The sequence below is a fragment of the Amphiura filiformis genome, chromosome 11 (genome assembly GCF_039555335.1).
Source record: "Amphiura filiformis chromosome 11, Afil_fr2py, whole genome shotgun sequence".
Taxonomy (NCBI): Eukaryota; Metazoa; Echinodermata; class Ophiuroidea; order Amphilepidida; family Amphiuridae; genus Amphiura; species Amphiura filiformis.
The window spans coordinates 37,004,400-37,024,923 of NC_092638.1; the positions used below are offsets into that span (position 1 = coordinate 37,004,400).

General features: G+C 36.5%; 1 protein-coding gene across 3 annotated transcripts in view; it reads right to left on the minus strand.

The window, feature by feature from the left end:
• LOC140164806 (protein HID1-like) overlaps positions 1-19,731 on the minus strand; it is a 49,964-nt gene extending 30,233 nt beyond the window's left edge. For 2 of the 3 annotated variants that reach the window (XM_072188176.1, XM_072188175.1), the window contains exons 1-5: positions 19,599-19,731; positions 16,322-16,471; positions 13,317-13,478; positions 10,687-10,713; positions 1,318-1,422 (exon numbers count right to left, since the gene is read on the minus strand). In XM_072188176.1, coding sequence (XP_072044277.1) covers positions 1,318-1,422; positions 10,687-10,713; positions 13,317-13,478; positions 16,322-16,471; positions 19,599-19,664 — 510 coding nt within the window. In that variant the 5' untranslated portion in view covers positions 19,665-19,731. The remainder of the gene's footprint in view (positions 1-1,317; positions 1,423-10,686; positions 10,714-13,316; positions 13,479-16,321; positions 16,472-19,598) is intronic. The other variant, XM_072188177.1, reaches the window with a different exon arrangement.
• Between the last annotated feature and the right edge of the window lie 793 nt (positions 19,732-20,524).

Below are 20,524 nucleotides of genomic sequence, written 5' to 3' on the forward strand. Positions count from 1 at the left end.
AAATTGAAGTTATAATCCTAGAAATAATTTTGCTATATCACTAAAATATTTTGGGATAACAATTATAAATGTGATAGCATTATTTTCCGTCCATCTAAAATGTTTTGGCTCGGAGGTCTGAAAAAGGTCTGTCGGTCGGTGAAGTCAGAATCCTAGAAATATTTTTTGCTCTAGCTCTTGAAGATATTTTGGGTCAGGAGGTTTCAGAGGAACTTGATTGGGTGACTGGAGACAAGTAAATATTTTTGTCCAGCCTAAACCATATGAAGTATAAGCATTCATATTGGTCTATTGCTTGTTTAATTTCAACATCACTTGCGCAAAATCTGTTCACAGAAAATTCCTGAATGCCCCTTTAACATCAGACCAAGGTCTTCAAAGAATGCCATACCACAGGGTGAGTCAAAAAAAGTGCAATAGAGAAAAGAATCCATTTTTATCAAAGAACCGAGTTGAACCTTTTAGGTTTAAAAACATTTTATATATGATATATTCATCAGCAACCTTGTGTGAAGAAATAAAGGAATTAGCATTTACCGTTTTGTTTTTATGACACAATTTATAGCGATACCCAATTTTAATGTTTGTCCATGAGACATCTAAAATTTGAATGTCAGCCCACTCTGTGTAAGGGAGATTTGGAACAACTGCCATTTTCTTAACCTCATTGGCATTGGAATTAAATGGAGTACCCAAAATTTTATTGCCTTTTGGTCTTTTTTAAGAAAAAGAAACATTATTTGTTGTTATTTTCATTTTACCTTTACTTTAAAGATGTTTATTCTTAAACAAAACATACAGATTTGTAGGCGGGTTTTTTTTTTAATAAAATGCGCGCAAATTGAAGTGGAGTGAATTACATAATATCCAGTAAGTTGGACATATTGGGATTAAAATACTGGAGTTGAAGTCGAGTGAGGTATGAAGGACTTAAAATATGTTAGAAAGTTTGTTTGAACAGAAAAAAGAAATTAAAATAACGCAAAAATCAACCTTTTTTAAGTTGATGTCAGTTTCAGAGCTAATGCCTTTACCGTGCATTGTATGCTCTCATTCAAAATACATGGTATCTCATGGACAAATAACAAAATTGGGTATCGCAGCAAAAGGACTTATAAAATTTGAACGGTAATCACGATTCACTTCATATTTTCACAAAAGGTGACTTCTGAGTGTGGCATTTATAAATTTTTTCAATAATGGGAAAGTTTGACTTGGTTCTTGCATAAATATCGATTCTTTGCTCTATTGCACTTTTTTTGACTCACCCTGTAGTATACAAAGTATTAAATTTGATAAAATCATGCATTTATTTACCACTCCAGCTTTTTTGGCTGAAACCACAGTGAAATCTGGACAGAAAAGAAGATCACACAACGCATTCAGCAGTGACTGGGCTAATGGCATGGACTCCTCATCACTCTGAAAAATAAACACAAAATTAAACAATAATCTTCTGCTCTATTAATGTAAATATTCATGCATGTAATGGTAAAATGTGATGCGATCAAGCAAAATCAGTCGGAATTCGGGAAATATTAAATTTCAGTTTCTTATATGGTAGTAAAAAGCAATTACAAAACTGCATTTTGCAGAAAACCCCATTGAAACTGAACAACCAGTTCCAAAGATATGAGCAATTAAAGAGTTTCCAAAACAACAGGAAACAAAAGGAAATATTACCTTTGTATGGCTATATCTCAAAATCAATATTTCCGAGTTCCGATTCATTTTGCTTGATCGCATCTCAAATACTAAAAGAATTATTTTTAGAACTCTATGCCACAAATTGTATTGTTAACACTCATCAGAGCGCTTTCACCAACTTTCACTAGCGATGTTGTTGTCAGATGTCATGATGATATGATACAAGGTGTTGATGACATCATACAAGATGTTACAGTCCGCACTTGTGACATCATCAGATGTATCTCAACAACATCACTAGCAACAAAATCCGCTGAAGAAGTTGGTTTTGCCTGTGAAAGTGCGCCGCTGAGTGTTAACAATTTGTAGCATAGAACTTTAAATAAATTAATTAATCTAATTCTTCTGGTTTGTAAAACTCAATGATCATTTACAATGTGAGAATTATTTCATGGCTGCCTGCAGTCCTCCTGGCTCTGTCCTGTGTCCAAAATTTCAGCAAAATCCCAAAATTCACAATCATGTGTGGTTATGCATTCATTTACTGCAGACGCCAACCTTGACTCAGAGAAATCAGATAAAGGTGAATTCTAGTTTAAATCCAAACACTCCTGTTAATTTTAGATGCAAGACACAGACACAAGATTGAGCCAGGAATCATGCCCAATTTTGCTTTGATCTGAGCAGATCAGATTATGTCAAAAATATAGTCTCTTTGTCAGTATGAACACTACCAAACTAATTAACAAAATAACAAATTTACAGCAAACATGTCAGTGTGCATATTTAATAGTTATAAGTTTAAGGGATCTAGAATGAGCGTTTATTGCGTTTCGACAGTATTTTTTGTGGGACATGAGAGCACCTCAGACCTAACGAATTGCATTCTGAATACGAAGCATGTCTTTCTGATATCAAATAATTTTCATTTTTAAAAATCACAATATAATACAAATTTTATGACAAATTATAAAAATTTGATATTTTTCAAATTTTGATATATAACAGTCCTCGAAGTAAATTTTATAAATCTAATGATATATTCTTAAAGTGTATGTAGCTTGGAGGAAAAGCCGACGGTCAATTGAAAATTTTGACCTTTCATATTGAAGATATGAATTTTTTCCCAAAAAGACCTAATTTTTTTTGGTGTTTTTGGAAAAAAATCCATATATTCAATACGAAAGGTCAAAATTTTCAATTGATCGTCGGCTTTTTATCCCACCTACATACACTTTTAAGTATAAATCATCAGATTTATAAAGTTTACTTTAGTACTGTTAAATATCAAAATATCAATTTTAATGATTTGCCATAAAATGTGTATTAAATTGCGGATTTCAAAAATCAAAATTATTTGATATCAGAAGGACATTCTTCGTATTCAGAATGCAATTCGATATGTCTGATGTGCTCTAATGTCCCAAAATAAATACTGTCCAAACGCTCATACCCCAGCCCTTAAGCATGATAGGTTAACAGTTTCTGTAATTTTTTGAATGATCTATTATCCTTGATATTTTGTCTCGTATGTAGCAATGTATGGAAGATTTTTTTTCTTGCTTAAAACAATGATTTATGAGAGCTATATAAATACAGCATTTAGCAATGTCAGCATCTACAATCAAGGAAATTAATGTTGGCACACTCTGGCATACTAAATGTAAATCGCCACACAGTGTCATCGCCCCAATATCTTCATGGCAGAAATCGCCATGGTAGGTTGAATCCACAGCCAGGCATGGCCATTTTGTTCCGACCTTTGAGACGCATAATGAGCCGAGGGAGATCCGACTAAGGCTACTGACAATAGCCTGGCAATTGACCTCTCTGTATGTGAGTGAGCATGTATACGCCATTGATGAGGTCAATGGTCATATGCTTTTAGACTGCTTGCACGAGTGAGTGCAGCTAGCCTACGCTGCACTATAGTTCGGCACATATAAAATCAGAATATTTTGTCAGTTTTTGTGTTCAAGACGCAATGGTTCTTTCTCAAGACGCAAGCTAACGACTATCATATCCGTTGAACATGTATATATTCAAGTGCAAGGAACAAAATCTGGCTTCTTTATAGAGCAAATCAATTACGGGAGATATTCATCATTTTCTACCCCGGTATCCAAAGATTTATTGTCTGAATATCAAATCGTGCATAGCACATTCCAGTGTTCTTAGTCGGTTAATTAACCTCAATCTTACCGGTTAATTAACCGGTTAAATAACCGCATCTTATTTAACCGGTGGTAAAATAGGTTAATTATGAATTTTGAATAATTCTGATGCTTTTTTTAAGTTTGTAACATTTTTGCATGAATTTTCTTCCCAAAGAGTTTGGATTTGCAATATTTAATTAAATTTTACTTTTTTTCTTTAATTTCTTGCAATTTTTTGCGACGGCCTATTTTCTATATTTTTTCAGCATGGATTGTGTTGCAGATCATTATGGATTCTTTGATATTAGTATAGTGAAAACAAGTTTTTGGAAAATTAGTACTTGAAAAATGGTTATTTTGTGAAAATCTTAAAATTTGCGGTCGGATCTATAATATGTGATTATCATATGGCTTGACTACAAAAATGATTCTCTTATAAATGCATCTACATACAGTTTTCCACCTCGATACACCCGAGCACTCAAATATTTCCAGTACAGCTGTGTGACATCTAGTGGAAAATAGGATTCTGTGATTGGTTTTTGTCAAAACCTCAAGTGTTCCCTTCATCCGAATAGATAACGCAATTAGCAAGGCGAATGTGGTAAATCTGTTGAAAACTACCTATCCAAGCACATTTTTTGACCAAGTTTATATGAAAATAATTTTAAAATTTTAAAATTTAAAATGGTATGTTTTAAAGCATAAGGTGGACAAGCACACTTCGTCTGCTCATGTTAAATACTTGCACAATGTTCTTCTTCAGTATGATGGCATATTGAATTCGGAGCTTGGATTTATATATTTATATAATTAACCAATCTTACCGGTTAATTAATGTTAATTAACAGGTTAATTAACCGCCGTTTATAATTAACCGGTTAATTAAGAACACTGGCACATTCACATGTATCGATCCCGGGTATTCATTTTAGTATCTCTGCTGTACCAAGTAATTATTAGCCAGGCGATGTCGGTGTGCGCCACCCCTCTCCCCCAGTTCAATGTTGATGAAAGCACTTTTTCCATTGGGCTCTCCAGTCTCCCCAACATTGATTGAGAGGGAATGGGGGAGGAAGAGGGAAGGAGAAGGTATGTACTTCTCATCAAACATAGTATACTAATTTCACTGAAATATCAGAGCGGCAATGAAGAGTTCCAACATATTGTCAAGGTGTGCCAACAATTAATTTCGTTGATTGTAGCCTTCTAAAATGTATTCTTACTTTCAAATTCTCATAATCAAAAGTACAATAATCACAATTAGCAGACACTCAACTGGTACAAGAGGATGATCTTGGACCAGACAACTGGAATAACAGTTGTAAGGATTTGACTCGGAATATTTTCACACTACTGTGATACTCTTAAGCTGCATTTTGAATGTGCTTTGGTCAAATTATTATTATTGTACATAAACTCTAGAAGGCCATTCCAAAAAGTACAAACCGGGTAAAAAGAACATTTTTTATAAAGAAAATTATAATATTTCAAATTATTTCTGAGATGAATCTGAAATACAACACTTCCAACTTCTTATCTGGCGACTTTCAATTTTGGTTTAGGGAAAACTCAAAACTCGACCGCAGCCTCCGCATTCCATTGTTTAGAACAATAGAAACCGGCTCCAAACGGACGAACCTGCCCGGAACCAGCCGTCGTTTGCCGGTCCAGTTCTGATTTCGTCCCTTAATAAATACACTAACAGAACTTGTGGAAGAGTGAAACTTGTTCTCAGGTGCTGTGAAAAATGTGGAAAATATGGAACTGCATGTACATGTATGGGTACACTATCAAATGTGAGTGCTCACTGCTCCTAGAAATAAGTACACAGTGGTTTAAAAAAGGAAAATCTCTATTTCTTTTTGATGATAACATACCTGGACATACAAAAATGATGCATTTGTACCCTAAATCTTCATTTTCATGGATTATTTGAATTAATCAAGATAGCTGAGGATATTTTAATATTTTTGACATCTTGTGGTCAATCCTATTATTCCTATAACTTTTAACTCAATGAAATTATACATAATACATGAAAATCAATGAAGAATGAATTTTAAATGCAAACTGAAGAGGTGTTAAATCAATTTTTCACTGCAAAAGTGCAAATATGTAGATTTCACAAACAGTCCAGTTTGTTTACACACTGAAATAAAGTAAAGCATGATCAAAGAGATTAAACTAAGGGGGAACAAGTGCATATATTAAAGGGGGAAGGGGAGCATCGATATTAAAGGGCGGAGGGGAACATGGATATTAAGTTGGAGGGGAGCATGGATATGAAAAGGGAAGGGAGCATGGATATTAAAGGGGAAGGGGAGCATGCATATTAAAGAGGAGAAGGGGAGCATAGATAATAAGTGAGAAGGGGAAGCATGGATATTAAAGATGAGAAGGGGAGTGTTATTATTAATTAAAGGGGGAAGGGGAGCAATGGAGTATGGATATTAAGTGGGAAGGGGAGCATGGTTATTAAGGGGACATGGAGCATATAGCTATTAAAAGGGAAGGGAAGCATGGAGCAGTTTACCTCAAGAGAATCGAGAGGGCAGCAGCCCTCCCCGGAACACCCCACCCCTTATCTACAACACTGTATTGCCGCCATATAGGCCTCAATACAGACAGAATTTCGGAAAATTATATGATTTGCTCTGTCGCACATACTTCAAATGCTTTCAGATTTTATTCTGTTTACTTTGAATTTCACCACTAGAAGTATTGTTACATTTGTGAAGGTTGTCATTCATCCAGGTGTAATATTAATTGGAATCATAAAACTATTCATCGATATCGTAGCCACTCAAAAAGGTGTGTACAGTTGAATAATACTCTAAGTATTGATGATGATAATCAACAGCAGCAAGAAGCCTATTCTATTGCATCAATATGCATGTATATATCAGAGATACCAACTAGTAAACACTTTCAAGTATTCAGTAGTTAACATTCAAAATCAGCATTTTGCAAATGTAATGAAACTTTTGACACCCTCTCCCCTTAGTGAAGTGAGTTTCGTCTCCAGGACAACATCAATCTTTCAGCCCATTTCCTTCAAAATACTGGCATCAGTATTACATGCAGTTGGCAGCTCTGATATATAGTAACTTTTCACACAGCACAGCAGAGTGTAATGAATAAAAGTATAATGGGCCATTTCAGTTGACATCCATACACCCCCCATGGAAGACACAACCTTAATCTCCTACACAAGAGGTGTAGATTTCAAATGGAGTCATCAATTCAAGTAACCTCATTTGAAATTCACACTCCCTGTGTGGAAGACTAAGCTCATGTCTTCCATAGCGGTGCATGGATTTCAACTGCAATAGCCTTATACAACCTCATAGCCGCATTCATCAAGAAAACTGGTCACATTGTACTTGGCCTATTTCGAAATAAATCACAATGTAATTAAAAACTATGGATCTACTATAATAAAAAAGGTGAAAATCACAGCAAAATAAGGTTTATATCATTACAATCTTGTTTTCTTATTTTCACACACACACCCCCACCCCCTCCCGCTTGAGTGACAAGCTGGGGACACACATTAAAAAAAAATGGGGACTTTTTTGTGTGAAATTCCACACATCTGGGGCTTTTAATGTGTGTACAATCGGGGACCTACCCCTACTTGAAGGAAGTCTCCAGTTGTGATAATGCCATTTTTGGCCTTTTCAGCCATAGAGGGACCCCATACGGCTATTATTACAATTGGGGACGTCTCCATTTGGGGCGAAGTCCCCGGATTTTCGTAAAAAATCACCAAAAAGTCCCTGATTGTAGGGTTTTACCTGGTCACACTTACACGCCTTCACCGACAACCGTGGACCCTTATTGTGTGTGTGGTTGTTAACAGTGAAACCGTGGACCCATACACACAGACATATCATAATCCAAACGTGAACTTCTGTGATATTTCACCGCTAACCGTGGTCCTGGTATTACACCTACCATAGAGGACCCTACCCCATATGCAAAGTTATGCTGTATAGCACCCTCTACCGCTGTCCTACAACCGTGGACGTCCACGTTTCACAGTTTATGGTTTTTCACTACATAAGTGTGGACTCAAAGTGCACGTTTGTAGGTGAAAACAAGCGCCACGGCGCACCCCTACACCCACACACCCCCATGTGTAAACAGAGGCAACCCTATTGAGTTTCTAGTCTACTGCCAAACTGTGGACACATGCATTTGCCTTACCTATGATGTGGTTTACTCTACATTGTGCAGATGACCCTACATCAGAAACTGCGACCAATAGCTATAATGCATTAATTGTTGTGTTGTTTGAGATCTAGAAACCAGGAACAGATCCAGGAACAGCAGACATCCACAGTTCCTGTGTGTCCACAGTTGTGTGAACTCATGTGTGTGTCCTCATTTGCCGATGTTTATAAATGCACCCCCCCCCCCAACACACACACCCCACACATTATGCATAAACCAAACAAATACTTACCCACATACAACTACGGGTGAGTTTTAAGCTCAACAAAAAAATTGTTACTCCTCAAACAAACTACAAAGTGCACAGTCTGAGTCTACAACTTATAGCAGGAATAACAGAGTTCAACTTGATCTTCATGAGGGATTACCTATTACTACTTTGATTAAAAAAATCTAGCCTACCTTTACACTATCAAATGTCTCACCCTTAATAAATTTATACAAACTTTATAAAAAAATATATTACAGAATTTCTATAGAGCATCGTATGTTATGATACAGTGAAATGAAATGAACAACATTCATGCCCAATGTACGGTATGTGAATGTGAGAAAAAAGTAAAATAGTGCAGAAGGTAATGAGATAAAGATGGTGTCCATTATGCTTGATGTGGGAGCCTGGGGGGAATACATAATGAATATAATTAACAATTAAGCTTCCTGCAGATTTTTGTTTGAAGTTAGGAAACCTTACAAAGCTAAATGGGAAGCATCCTCAACCTGAATTGATAGCAAATTAAGGTGGTACTACACCCCCTGATAAATTTTGTGACTAATTTTGCATTTTTCTCAAAAATAACTACATGCTGGTAAAAAAAGTTATGTATATATTACATGAGCAAGGAATCCAATTACTTCACTGAAATTTCAGTGATTCAAGACAAGTGGTTCATTATATATGTTAAGAAACGAGGTACATTCTAGCGGTACCTTGATTCTTATCATAAATAACGTGCCACTTGTCTTGAGTCACTGAAATTCCATGTGGGAGCATGTGTGGCCGAGTGGATAAGGCGCCCGACTCATAATCCATAGGTTGCGAGTTCGAGCCCCACTCGTGCCAACGTGTTGTGTCCTTGGGCAAGGCACTTTATCCGCATTGCCTACTGGGGGATGGGGTTGGGTTGGATTGGATGTTTGTATAGTTGTTTGTGTCAATGTTGCAATATTGGCGCTGATTTTACTGCTGCCTGCAAATTGCATTGTGTCTGTTTAGGTCTATTTAATGTACAATTCTAGCAATTTGACCTGCGGGTCACTATTAGAGTTTGAAATAAAACCTTCCTCTAGTAACTGGATTCCTTGCCCCTATAATATACATAACTTTTGTTACCAGTGTTTTATTATTTTTTAAGAAAAATGCTAAAATAGTCACAAATTTATCAAGGGGTATAGTACCACCTTAAGGAATTCCAACCTGAATGCCATTGTTACCACCAAGGTCAATAACCTCCTCTTCTCACAACTGATTATGATACATGTATATGTCAATGCAAGTTAAGGCTCCAGGTAAACTCTCTGTTCATAAGATTGACAGTGCAACATACCCTCCAAAGGATGGAGTGCTCTCATGGTTCACCCAATTCTAAATGGACCATAAGGAGATTGGAAGTCTATATTCAATCTTTAGATGTTACCAATTAAACAGAGACTTTTTTCAAGTCAATACCAAAAGCAAATCATCACTAACTGAGATTAAACCACTTGCATCTGAGGTGAGTGCCCTAACCACTGCTCCAGATGTTCCCTTGCACACTAAAAACCTGCATACCCAACTTCAAAAGTAATAAATGTCACTGATGAACAAACAGGTGTTAGGGCCAGCATTTTGATCTGAGACTAGAATACATGGACTATAATCCGAGACTGAATGAAAAAGACTAGTTTGCATCTGATGTCACTGTCTAAGAAACTCGCTACCACTCTTGATTAGCTAGTACTACATGTAGTAGTGCGTAAAAGGAATGTTGATTCATCTGGTGCCTTCATCAGAGAAAAGGAATCGCATAAAATGGCAAAAAATTATGGTACTTTTACAAAGCAAAAGCAACTTTTCTATTCATTATTGACATAATACTTTCAGGAAAGAAAGCTTCCAATTACTAAACCTTAACTTTTGAGACAGTTTGTATGTTTGAAAGTGCAATATTGACCATAGGAAGGCTGTTTTACTGCCGCATTCAGAAATTCAATCAAAACAACAACTCACAAATAAATAATTTCTGAGTTTGATAGGCAGGTGACGTCAGACGCGAACTGATATTTTTATCTCTGGCTCTGATTATAATAGTCTCAGATTTTGATGCATTGACATGCATGATGCACACCATCTCTTATCCCTCGATAGGCTATTCCATTTAAAATCCACAACTACCCCTGTGGAAGATTTTGGAAATATCTTCCACAGAGGGAGTATGAGTTTCAAATAGAACAGACAGTTGGGTAACTTCCATTTGAAATACTCACTCCAGTTGTGGAAGATATAGGTAAAGCCATAACTACATGGGGAGTATGGGTTTCATAATGATTAATCCTGACTAATTACATTTGAAAAATATACTCCCCCTGTGGAAAATATTTCCAAAATCTTCCACAGCGGTAGTGTGGATTTTAAACGGAATGGCGCAATTATTGTGACACTTACAAAATCCTCCAAGCCCTCCACATTGGTCTGGAAGCAAATGAATGCGAGATAAAGAAAATAGAAAGAAATAGCAAACAAAGGAAAATGGTGTTGAAACAAACAGAAATGTCATTGTCATTCTTTCAAGCAAGAGTGATTGATTAGTGCGGAATGCAGCTGTTAATTATTAAATCCCACATGATATATGTACAGTCCAACCTCTTTTATCCGGCCATGTCCGGATAAGTGAAAATCCGGATAAGTGAATTACATGTAATTCTGTATTGACTGTCCCAAGTAATAAAATTGGATCAACAAAAAATTGTTCTAACATGGGATAATAACATGAAAGATGGCATTTGAGTGCTTTATGCAACATACATTTGTAGATATGTTATTCTAAGCATTCAGAACATGAAATTCAGGTGTTAAATGATCAAAAAAATGTTTTCATGTGCAGATATCACAGCCGGATAACAGAGAGATCCGTATAAAAGAGGTCTGGATAAGCGGACTGTACATGAATCTGGCATGAAGCAAATGGTAGAATCAAAGATAAAGGTACCCTATTTACTATATTAAATGTCCCTGGGGGCGTGACATTTTATAAACAGGGAATGTTTAATACAGGTCTTTTTTATGACGATAAACGATCATTTCTGAAGAAATTGATAGGTAAGCCGTACACTTAAAAATCACGCTGAAATGACAAATAATGAACTTAGATCACTGACATCCGGTTCACTTCTGGGTTTGCAATATCATTTTTGGCAATTACTGATTGTGTGTGAACCCTGGTAAAAGTCATAAGAGAAAAATATAAGCTTTTCAACTGAATACCAAAATCTGTATCTTAATGTGGTAAAGCAGGGAGATGATGGATGACGCTGTCAATTGGGCCACACAGCTTTAATATGACATCATCAAATACATTTAGACCTAATATAATAATGCAAACATTTTTGCTAAGCAAAACCAAAGAACAAAGTAACTCACAACTTTAGCTTTTGCCAACTGGGCTGACAGCTTGATCACAAGTGACTTGGTCCACTGCTTTTCCCTCAAAACTGCTTGTTGATCAAGCCATCAGCACAGACAGCGAAAGCGAAAGTAGTGAGTGTTTGTATTGATCTACAATCCTATAAATTTAGTAATATTTTGACCTGTAACTTTGGTAAGGGTCATGCTTTCTAATAAGACACTAATTATCCATACAAAAGTTATTTTACCCGCACATTTCAAGCAAAGTTGGTTTGGCATATATGACAAAAGATAGGTGGGTAAAATATACAGCTCTATGGTAAAATCTTATCCTCCGAGGACCAAGGGTGACCACTTTCCCCTCCAAGGGACTACATAACACTAGATTCTAAGGGCTCTGGTCTAATTCCATTGACAAAACAGAATCCTGGACCTGTAGGACTATCTATTTAGAATCTACCTTTTATCTCAAACTACATTCTGGGATATCTCTACCATTTGCTACATACACCTGTACATGTCAGAAACCGTCACCATCTTGCAGCCATACTGCTAGTGATAGTTAACATGCTAGTAATAATATTATGAATACCCAAATCACCAGTTAGTGCATTCCTTGATACTTGAAAATAGAGAAAAGATGTTACAATCATGCACATGTTAGTTAATAGCGCTACAATTCATAAACAATGGCATGACATGTGCACCCTTTGCACAGCTGTAAGTGTGTTGCATTACTGCTGCAGCCTGGCTCATGCACCAACGGACAATTGAATTTGTTGTGCAAAATGTTACACTTCCAGTCCAGTGCTGAATCTTTGAGCACAAAATGTTTAAGAGGAACACTTCATCATTGGGCAGGAAAAACCTCCTTATGTGCTTGTGGCCCCTGAACATGTTTAAAACAAAACTGCCAACAGGTTACATAGGAGGTTTTGCATTAAACATGTTCAGGGGCCAATGACACATAGGAGGTTTTCCTGGAGTGCATATTATGCTCAAAATACCAAACTTAACTTGGAGAAATGTGAACAGTTGCATTATATGTATGTTAAATGATGTACCTGCTGGCCATTGGCTTCAAAATAACATAAATCTTAAGTTTTGAGATATTTTCTCAAATTATCAAGAGCTATTTCAATCACCAGTCACTGAATCAATCCTGGGCTTGTTTGTACTCAGGATGGCTAAATATCATTAATAAAACAATGCTAGAAGACTGCAATTCTTAAAGGTGATACTACACCCCTTGATAAATTTGTGACTATTTTTGCATTTTTCTCAAAAATAATGACACACTGGTAACAAAAGTTATGTATATAATAGGGGAAAGGAATCCAGTTACTACACTGGAATTTCAGTGACTCAAGACAAGTGGTACGTTATTTATAATAAGAAAAGAGGTACCGCTAGAATGTACATTATTTATTAACATATATATATAATGAAACACTTGTCTTGAATCACTGAAATTTCAGCGAAGTAATTGGATTCTTTGCCCCTATAATATACAAAACTTTTGTTACCAGTGTGTAGTTATTTTTTTAGAAAAATGCAAAATGAGTCACAAAATTTATCAGTGGGTGTAGTACCACCTTAACACGATATGAAAAAACAATTTAATCATATTTCCTTGCATGAAAAATGAAACCCATCCCTTGTGATCTTACCGATTGACCAGGTAACGTTGACCAGAAGAACCCCCTCCAGTCAGGGTCCTCAAAGATGTATGGCAGGATACGGGTGAGTAGCCGGACCGAGTTGAGTACCATTTGTTGGTCCTTCGCACCGGAACAACCGCTCTCTGAAGCAGACACCAGCTTTTCTACAGCCTGAAAAAATGTCAGTTCAGTTCAATTCAATTTTGTTTCTCACCTATATTTCTTTTAACATGTGTGTCAGAGGTGAGCATGACCTAGCAGTGTTTGTGCACAGTCAAATATTGAGACAAATAAAGCTGACACACAAGAGGAATGGTAGGGGTTCTATAAAGGAGATCCCAAGGCTTGATATAAGGGATGTCATTTCCGCACAAAACATTTGTTTTGATATATTGGCCTTACATCGTACATTATTATTTGTTTCAAAGCAGACATTACAGAATTCAAAGTACAAATGTACTTTGAATTCTGTAATATCTGCTTTGAAACAAAGGTATCCTCAAAAAAGTAGATTATTATTTCATCAAGTCATTTAAATAAATAAATAAATGTCGGTGATTTAACGTGCGCTACACCTAAGTACCAGCACACTTCAACAATTATTCGCTGCCATTAGGATATATCAGAATCATTTCCGCTTCCACAAGTCCGCAACTGATGCGCAGGTACTCTCAGCGACTTAGATTGTGATTACCCCCAGCAGCTCCCCATTTCACACCTGGGTGGAGTGAAGCAATTGGGAATTAAGCTATCTTGCTCAAGGACGCAACACACTGGCCGTGGTGGGGATTCGAACCCGCAACCTTTCGATTATGAAGCTCGCGCCCTAACCATTAGGCCACCGTGCTTCCCAGCAGATCATTTTAGGTTTGCAGTCCATTTGTATGTTATAATACAGAGTAATTCTGCATCTTTAAAGACCGTAGAAGGTAATTTTTCGAAGTTGTTAACCATCCTTTTTTACATTATGGTAACCTATGCCAAATTTTGGGGTTCCTGAAAAAATCTCTTACTTTTGATGAATATTAATATTGTAAACCATTGACAATGTACGTCAATTTGACATTATATAATATGTCGGAATAGAGGGTTCTAGGAGGTAAAGTGGACCACTGATATCTTAAATTCAATGCATACATGTAGTGCAGGAGATTTATCATTTTTTATATAAAGGGTAAAGATTAAGGTGGCTGTATCGGCTACGGTGTCATGCTCAGAACTCCTTGAAAATGATATAGGATGTGTGTATTGATGAGAAAACCTTACTTGCCAAGTTTTAATTTTTTCCAACAAAGCGTTTTTGAGTTACGCATTTTTTTATCATCTCAAAATCCCATTGAATTACTACAGGGAAGGGCTTTTGGCACTTTGCCAATTTCTCAAAATATCAACATTTTTGAAAACAAAGATTTTATTAAAACTGATTTTTCTCTCCTTTATAGCAGTTGTATATAAAAGTTTTAAGTTTCATTTTGCTGCCAATATATCACAGAATAATACAAACCAAGTTTATTTTCTAACTTAGTGTTACTTAAGTATATATTTAACAGGAATGTTGGTACTTTTTTATGATTTTTGATTTTTTCTAGAAACACTAAATTACCTAAATTCTAGGATTTTTTTTTAACAGGGAAGGGTGCTATGGTTACCAAACTTTCAGGGATGGTAAATAAGATTAATATCTAAATTCTCTCGTCAGTTTTTTCCAATTAAGTGTTTTTATTTTAAGCTACAGTGTTTCTAACATTCCCTAAAATTAAAAATGGAAAAAATAATTTTTTTCAAAAAGTAAACACTTTATCCACAAAAACTGACGAGAGAATTTAGATATTAAGCTTATATACCATCCCTGAAAGTTTGGTAACCATAGCTCCTTCCTAAGTGGGCAAACAAAATCAAAAACTGTCAAAATTAAGGGAATTTTCAAAAAATAAAGAAAAACATAAGAATTGTTACAATTCTTATAAGACTCTTAAAATAGGTGGGGAAAATACTTTTCTTTGTTATGTTAAAGATTTAAATGAATAGACCTGATTGATCAGACACAGGAGCTATTTTTCTGCAAGGGTGTTGTATCCGAGGCAGCTACCTTAAAGACTGAAATTTATGGGTGTACAATGTAAAAAAAAAAAAAGGTAAACAATCTGTTTTTATTATGTATCTTGAGATGAGTTGAGTTTTGGCTTGATTTGATTTAGGGGTTGTCTAGACTATGCCATAGTCGAATTTTATTAAAAATATGTTATTATTAGTCATGATGAACCCATTTCGTTGAACTCAAAATTATACTGATGTTTATTAAAATTAAAGTATTCAACAGTAAAATGGTCATAAAGAGTTTAAAAACATCAGATGATTAGTGACAATAAAAGTAATTGAATGCAACATTATCTTGCATAATTATAATGGCTCACTTTAATACTGAACAATTCTGATTTTGGAATCTACCAGTTTATTGATAGCGAACCCGAAAATTCGAATATGGACTTTGAATTGTAAGCAGAAATTTACCCCTGGACTTTGCTCTCTAAAACACACTGTCAAGCATACTTGTTTATCAGTCCATTAACCACAAGTACGCTAGATGTTTGATGAGAGATTAACTTTCAGCGTCAACACAAAAGCGCTGCAAATACCACAGACAGTTGTGTACGGTGTAGTTAATGGTAATGGCGCGGGCCCAGAAGATTTAAACCATAGCGAGACATGGGCGACCAATCACAAGGCAGATCCATTTAAAGATGCATTACATCATGGCCAATTTTAGTTAGGCCAGAAATTGGCCTAACTCTCCATAGAGTCCTGTGTTAAAAATCTTAACCGCAAGGCAAAGTCAGTATTCTACTTGGGAAGCTAACAAAGAGAGGGAGTAGTGTGACTGAAAAGATCAGATGTGAAAATCTATCAATTGTGCACACATTAATTAAATTAGAGTTTTAAGCTTAAATACAATATCCAAAGTATGCACAATGGGCAAGTGGACTATGGGGTAGTCTAGGGGTTGTCCCTCTCACCTTGTAACATAGTGTTGCTAGATTTGATGGTGACTCTTCCCTTAATGCTCGTATCTCTGCTGCTGGTATCAAAGCGAATACATCAGTGACACTTGTGACTGTGTCCGCCCAAAACTGGTCCCAGAATGCATCATCTCCTGCTTCTACTGGCTGTTGTAAGAAAACAACAAATAAATTAAAATAGTTATTAATGATCTGACAATGTTTAACGTTTCCTTCGCCACTGCGCATAATGCGGAAACAGAAAATCACACTCCTGACTCATGACAAAACCTAGACAAAAGCTACATGTAAACTGCTGCCCTCATTCGCCAACCTTCTGGATTGATGACTGAGAAAACTTTGTGGAAAAATGTGACGGATTTTGCAATGGGATTCATGTGGCATAGCAGTTGTGTCCAAATTGACCTTTTGACCGAATTTGATGTTTTTGTAATTAGAACTTCAGATCTTGTCACAACGGCGCGGTACAGCGACGCAATACACGGATGCCGCTAGTCAGTTGTGCTATAGCGCATCACCAAAGTCGCATTAAATATTTTTAGAAGTTCGTCACGATTACACGATATCAACTGTAAGTTAATCAGTCGTCACTATGAAGCATAACAGTGTAGACGAATGATTGGAATTAGTCTAGACAAAAGCCAATGGTGGCCATCTTGCTGCAAGCGAGGGAAAATCACAGAGCTGCGAAGTGTAAATTTTTATACAGCTCTATGGGGAAAACATAAGTTTACTTCATACATGATCATCCAAAATAAACCACTCGTAAGTTGGAAAATTTTATTTTGAATTCAGTACAACATGTGTATGAAGGTGGTATTATTTTAAATGCGCAAGAAAGTGTAAAACTTGCTCAAGAAGTCTTGCCACGATTTGCTCACCGATTGCTTCACATTCGAGGCTGGAGATAAGACCATTACATTCAAAATCTAGTCAGATTCGCTGAAGCATGACACCGTGTAAAGCAATGGAAGTTCAGAGGTAAACACAGCTGATCCGGGAGCTGATCACGACAGGCGATCACGTCAAAAAAGTTAAAATTGCACTTCAACAAAATTAGACTGTTCAAAATAGGCAAACTTTACTCAAAAGATACAGTTATAATTGACTCATCGAAACTTTCATCCAAATTTCAACATTAGCAGAATAAAAAACATCCGTTGCAAAAATGTCAACGCTGTCCGACTGAAAAATGATCAAGAAATCCAACAGTCATTCAATTGTCGACAATTTTCAAACATATTAAAACAATTCTTTGTGAAGTTTAATGTTACCAAAATTTATTTTGATGACTTATCTGCATCTTCAAAGCAAAGTTTGCTCATTTTTAATTTTATTCATTAAACATGCTAACAATTTCCCGATACGTGTCATTTGAACAACTTGTGGGCACTATTCCGTCTTGATCGGTGTTGTTTATACTTCCAAATTTCCATTGCTTTACATGGTGTCATGCATTATATTGCTCGAGAAGTCTAGCCACAAATTTGCTAGCCAATAAACTTCACATTCGAGACCGTTGTATTCGAAATCTAGTCAGATTTGCTGAAGCACGACATCGTGTAAAGCAGTGAAAGTTCAGAAGAAAACAAAGCTGATCACGACGGAGATCACATCAAAAATCTTGCTAAAATTTCATTTCAACAAAATTTTGGACTGTTCAGAATACATGAAATATGCAATCTTTATTATTATATCCTTCATTCATAGATTCTTGTTCATTGATTGGTTAAAAGTGTGTCACATGATCAAAAATAAACACACTATTCTGTGAGGAAGTACAAAAAAGTACTTTACGTCCGTAGCATCTAGCATCTATAGTATAATAAAATATCTTGCAGTAAACCTTTGACAAAGCCTTTGACGAGCGTGTACTACCATGAATCGCGATGTTGCAATGACCAATGTCGGCGCTTACAAGCGTACGGGCATGGCACAAAAAGTTCCTTCATAAATTTCCACTCTGCAACAACAGATCGCCTCAGCAGCCTTCTTCTTCTTCTTCCTATAAAGTGTAGACTTCAGGTACAGAAGATTTCACACTGCAAGTGGTAGCACGCGCACATCCTCATGGACCCAGTCTCTAATTTCAGGTGCAGTTATATACAAGTGGGTGCGGTTAAAAAGCTTTGTTGCGTGCTGTCTAGGTGAGGCTGCCCTTCAATGCCGCTTTGAAGGCATTGAGGGATGGCAGTTGAGCAGGCTCCAGTTGGAGAGAATTCCGGTCTCTCGAAGTTCTTGGAAAGAAAGATGACAGGAAAACTTGTGAGCTGCAGTGATGCGTCTGGAAGCGGCTACTATGTCCGGCTACTACGTGTAGTTTTCGTATCAGATACAAGTGCATTTCAACGCAGTATACACGCAAGGTACGCTTAGAATTCATTCTTGGCAAAGATTTACTGTAAAATTATATTATATTATAAATTATATTGTGTGCATATATTTGAAGCTCATGAGCTATAGAGCGAGGCTAGAGTATGAGAGTTCTCGCTGCTTGACTAAGGCAAGCTTTTCAGTAGTGCCGTACTATTACGCTGACTTTCGTATTCGGCGAGGAGGACGATTTCGACCTCCTGGTTTGTTTACAAACAGAGAGGTAGACAAAAGACCGTTCCGCTTGTCCAAACACTCAAGTATCAGAAGGATGGTCCACAATAGCGTGATTCACGTAACATGAATAGGGATTAAAAAAGCTGTCACGTAGAACCATGTGCTTCTATTGTCCAATTTGCCATCAAGATTTTATATGGAAACAGTTCAGACCCAGAACATGATCATGTCAGAAATTAATATTTTGTTCTGGGTCTGATTATTCGGACTAGCTTTTCAGTATACTGATTCTGACGCAGCCGATAGCTCCACGTTCTATCCTCATATCCATCGTCAGTTATCAGTGGCCTGGGCATTGAGGATTGACTTTTCGATCAAAGCCTATATCATGTCATGCATGATGTATTATGGCCTATAATATTTTCAGTAATTTCATGGCCCAAGCTGGAACATGCGCGTTGCGTCCATGTAACATACTAAGCGTGTACGCAATGTAAGACGCGTGTATGCTTTCTTCTGTACCGCGCTATATTCGCGTGTGTTTATCGCGGAGCCACTAGCGTTTATAGTGTTCCAGTTTGGCCAAGAATTTACTGTAAATATTAGTTGAATTTTAAAATCAACAAAATGGCCGGCTGAGAAAACGACGATGTCGTTCGTACGGAAACACTTGCTCTAACATCGTAATTACTGATAATATAATCATAATTTTCTATACTCGTACCTGTGTTTTTGTCGTTAACTGTACAACCGCTTTACGAAAATTTAGCTTTGAATCTGAGCCTCCCATTTTCGCCACATACACAGCTGTTTACAACGTAGATGATGGAGAAAAATAATTACTAATGTATCCCAGCATGCCTTTCGTTGACGTCAGTACATGACCTTTGAACCCAATGTTTACAAACAAACTCCACGTGGATGTAAATGGACAACAAGGCTGCATGCGGGGCTGCATATGTACATACATGTATGTACCGCGCTGTTTAATATAATTATACGACCAATATCCCTTAAAATTAAATTTTTTAAAAATAATAATAATAAAGCACGAACAAGTAGGGAAGGCCATTTATTAAAAATGCTGAAACAAAATAGAGTCTCCAAATTAACTTAAACATTATTATGTCGCATGATGCAGTCATGTCTACAGTTAGGCCTACAGTAGAATTCATCTCGACCTTTGCAGGACTTAAACCCCATTAAAAGCTATTAAACCAAGATAACACTCATTGAAGCAGCTCAACTGATTAAATCAGATCTTCTCTGGTTGTGTACAAGTGTCAGTTCAATGTGCGACATCGCAATAAAGCTGGTATTACAGCTTCAGTTGGGTAACCGATTATAAAGGAAACGAAAGGAAACAATGGTATGTGTACCATTGTTCACGAAATGACACAAAGACCTGCTTTTTGTTAACCAGCATTCTTCAAAATGAGCAACATAATGATTGTTGACTTAACACAGTTTGGAAATAATTTCTTCATATTTTTGGTGTTATCTGTCGTTTACATAGGCCTATCCTTCCTAAAACACAAAAGTGCGACCCTCTCCAAACATCTAAATTAGCTAAAAATTTAGGACATGTTACAAAACTTTATTTTCTAGAACCTATTTAGAATAATTTAAATGTAGCTTTTACCGTTTTTT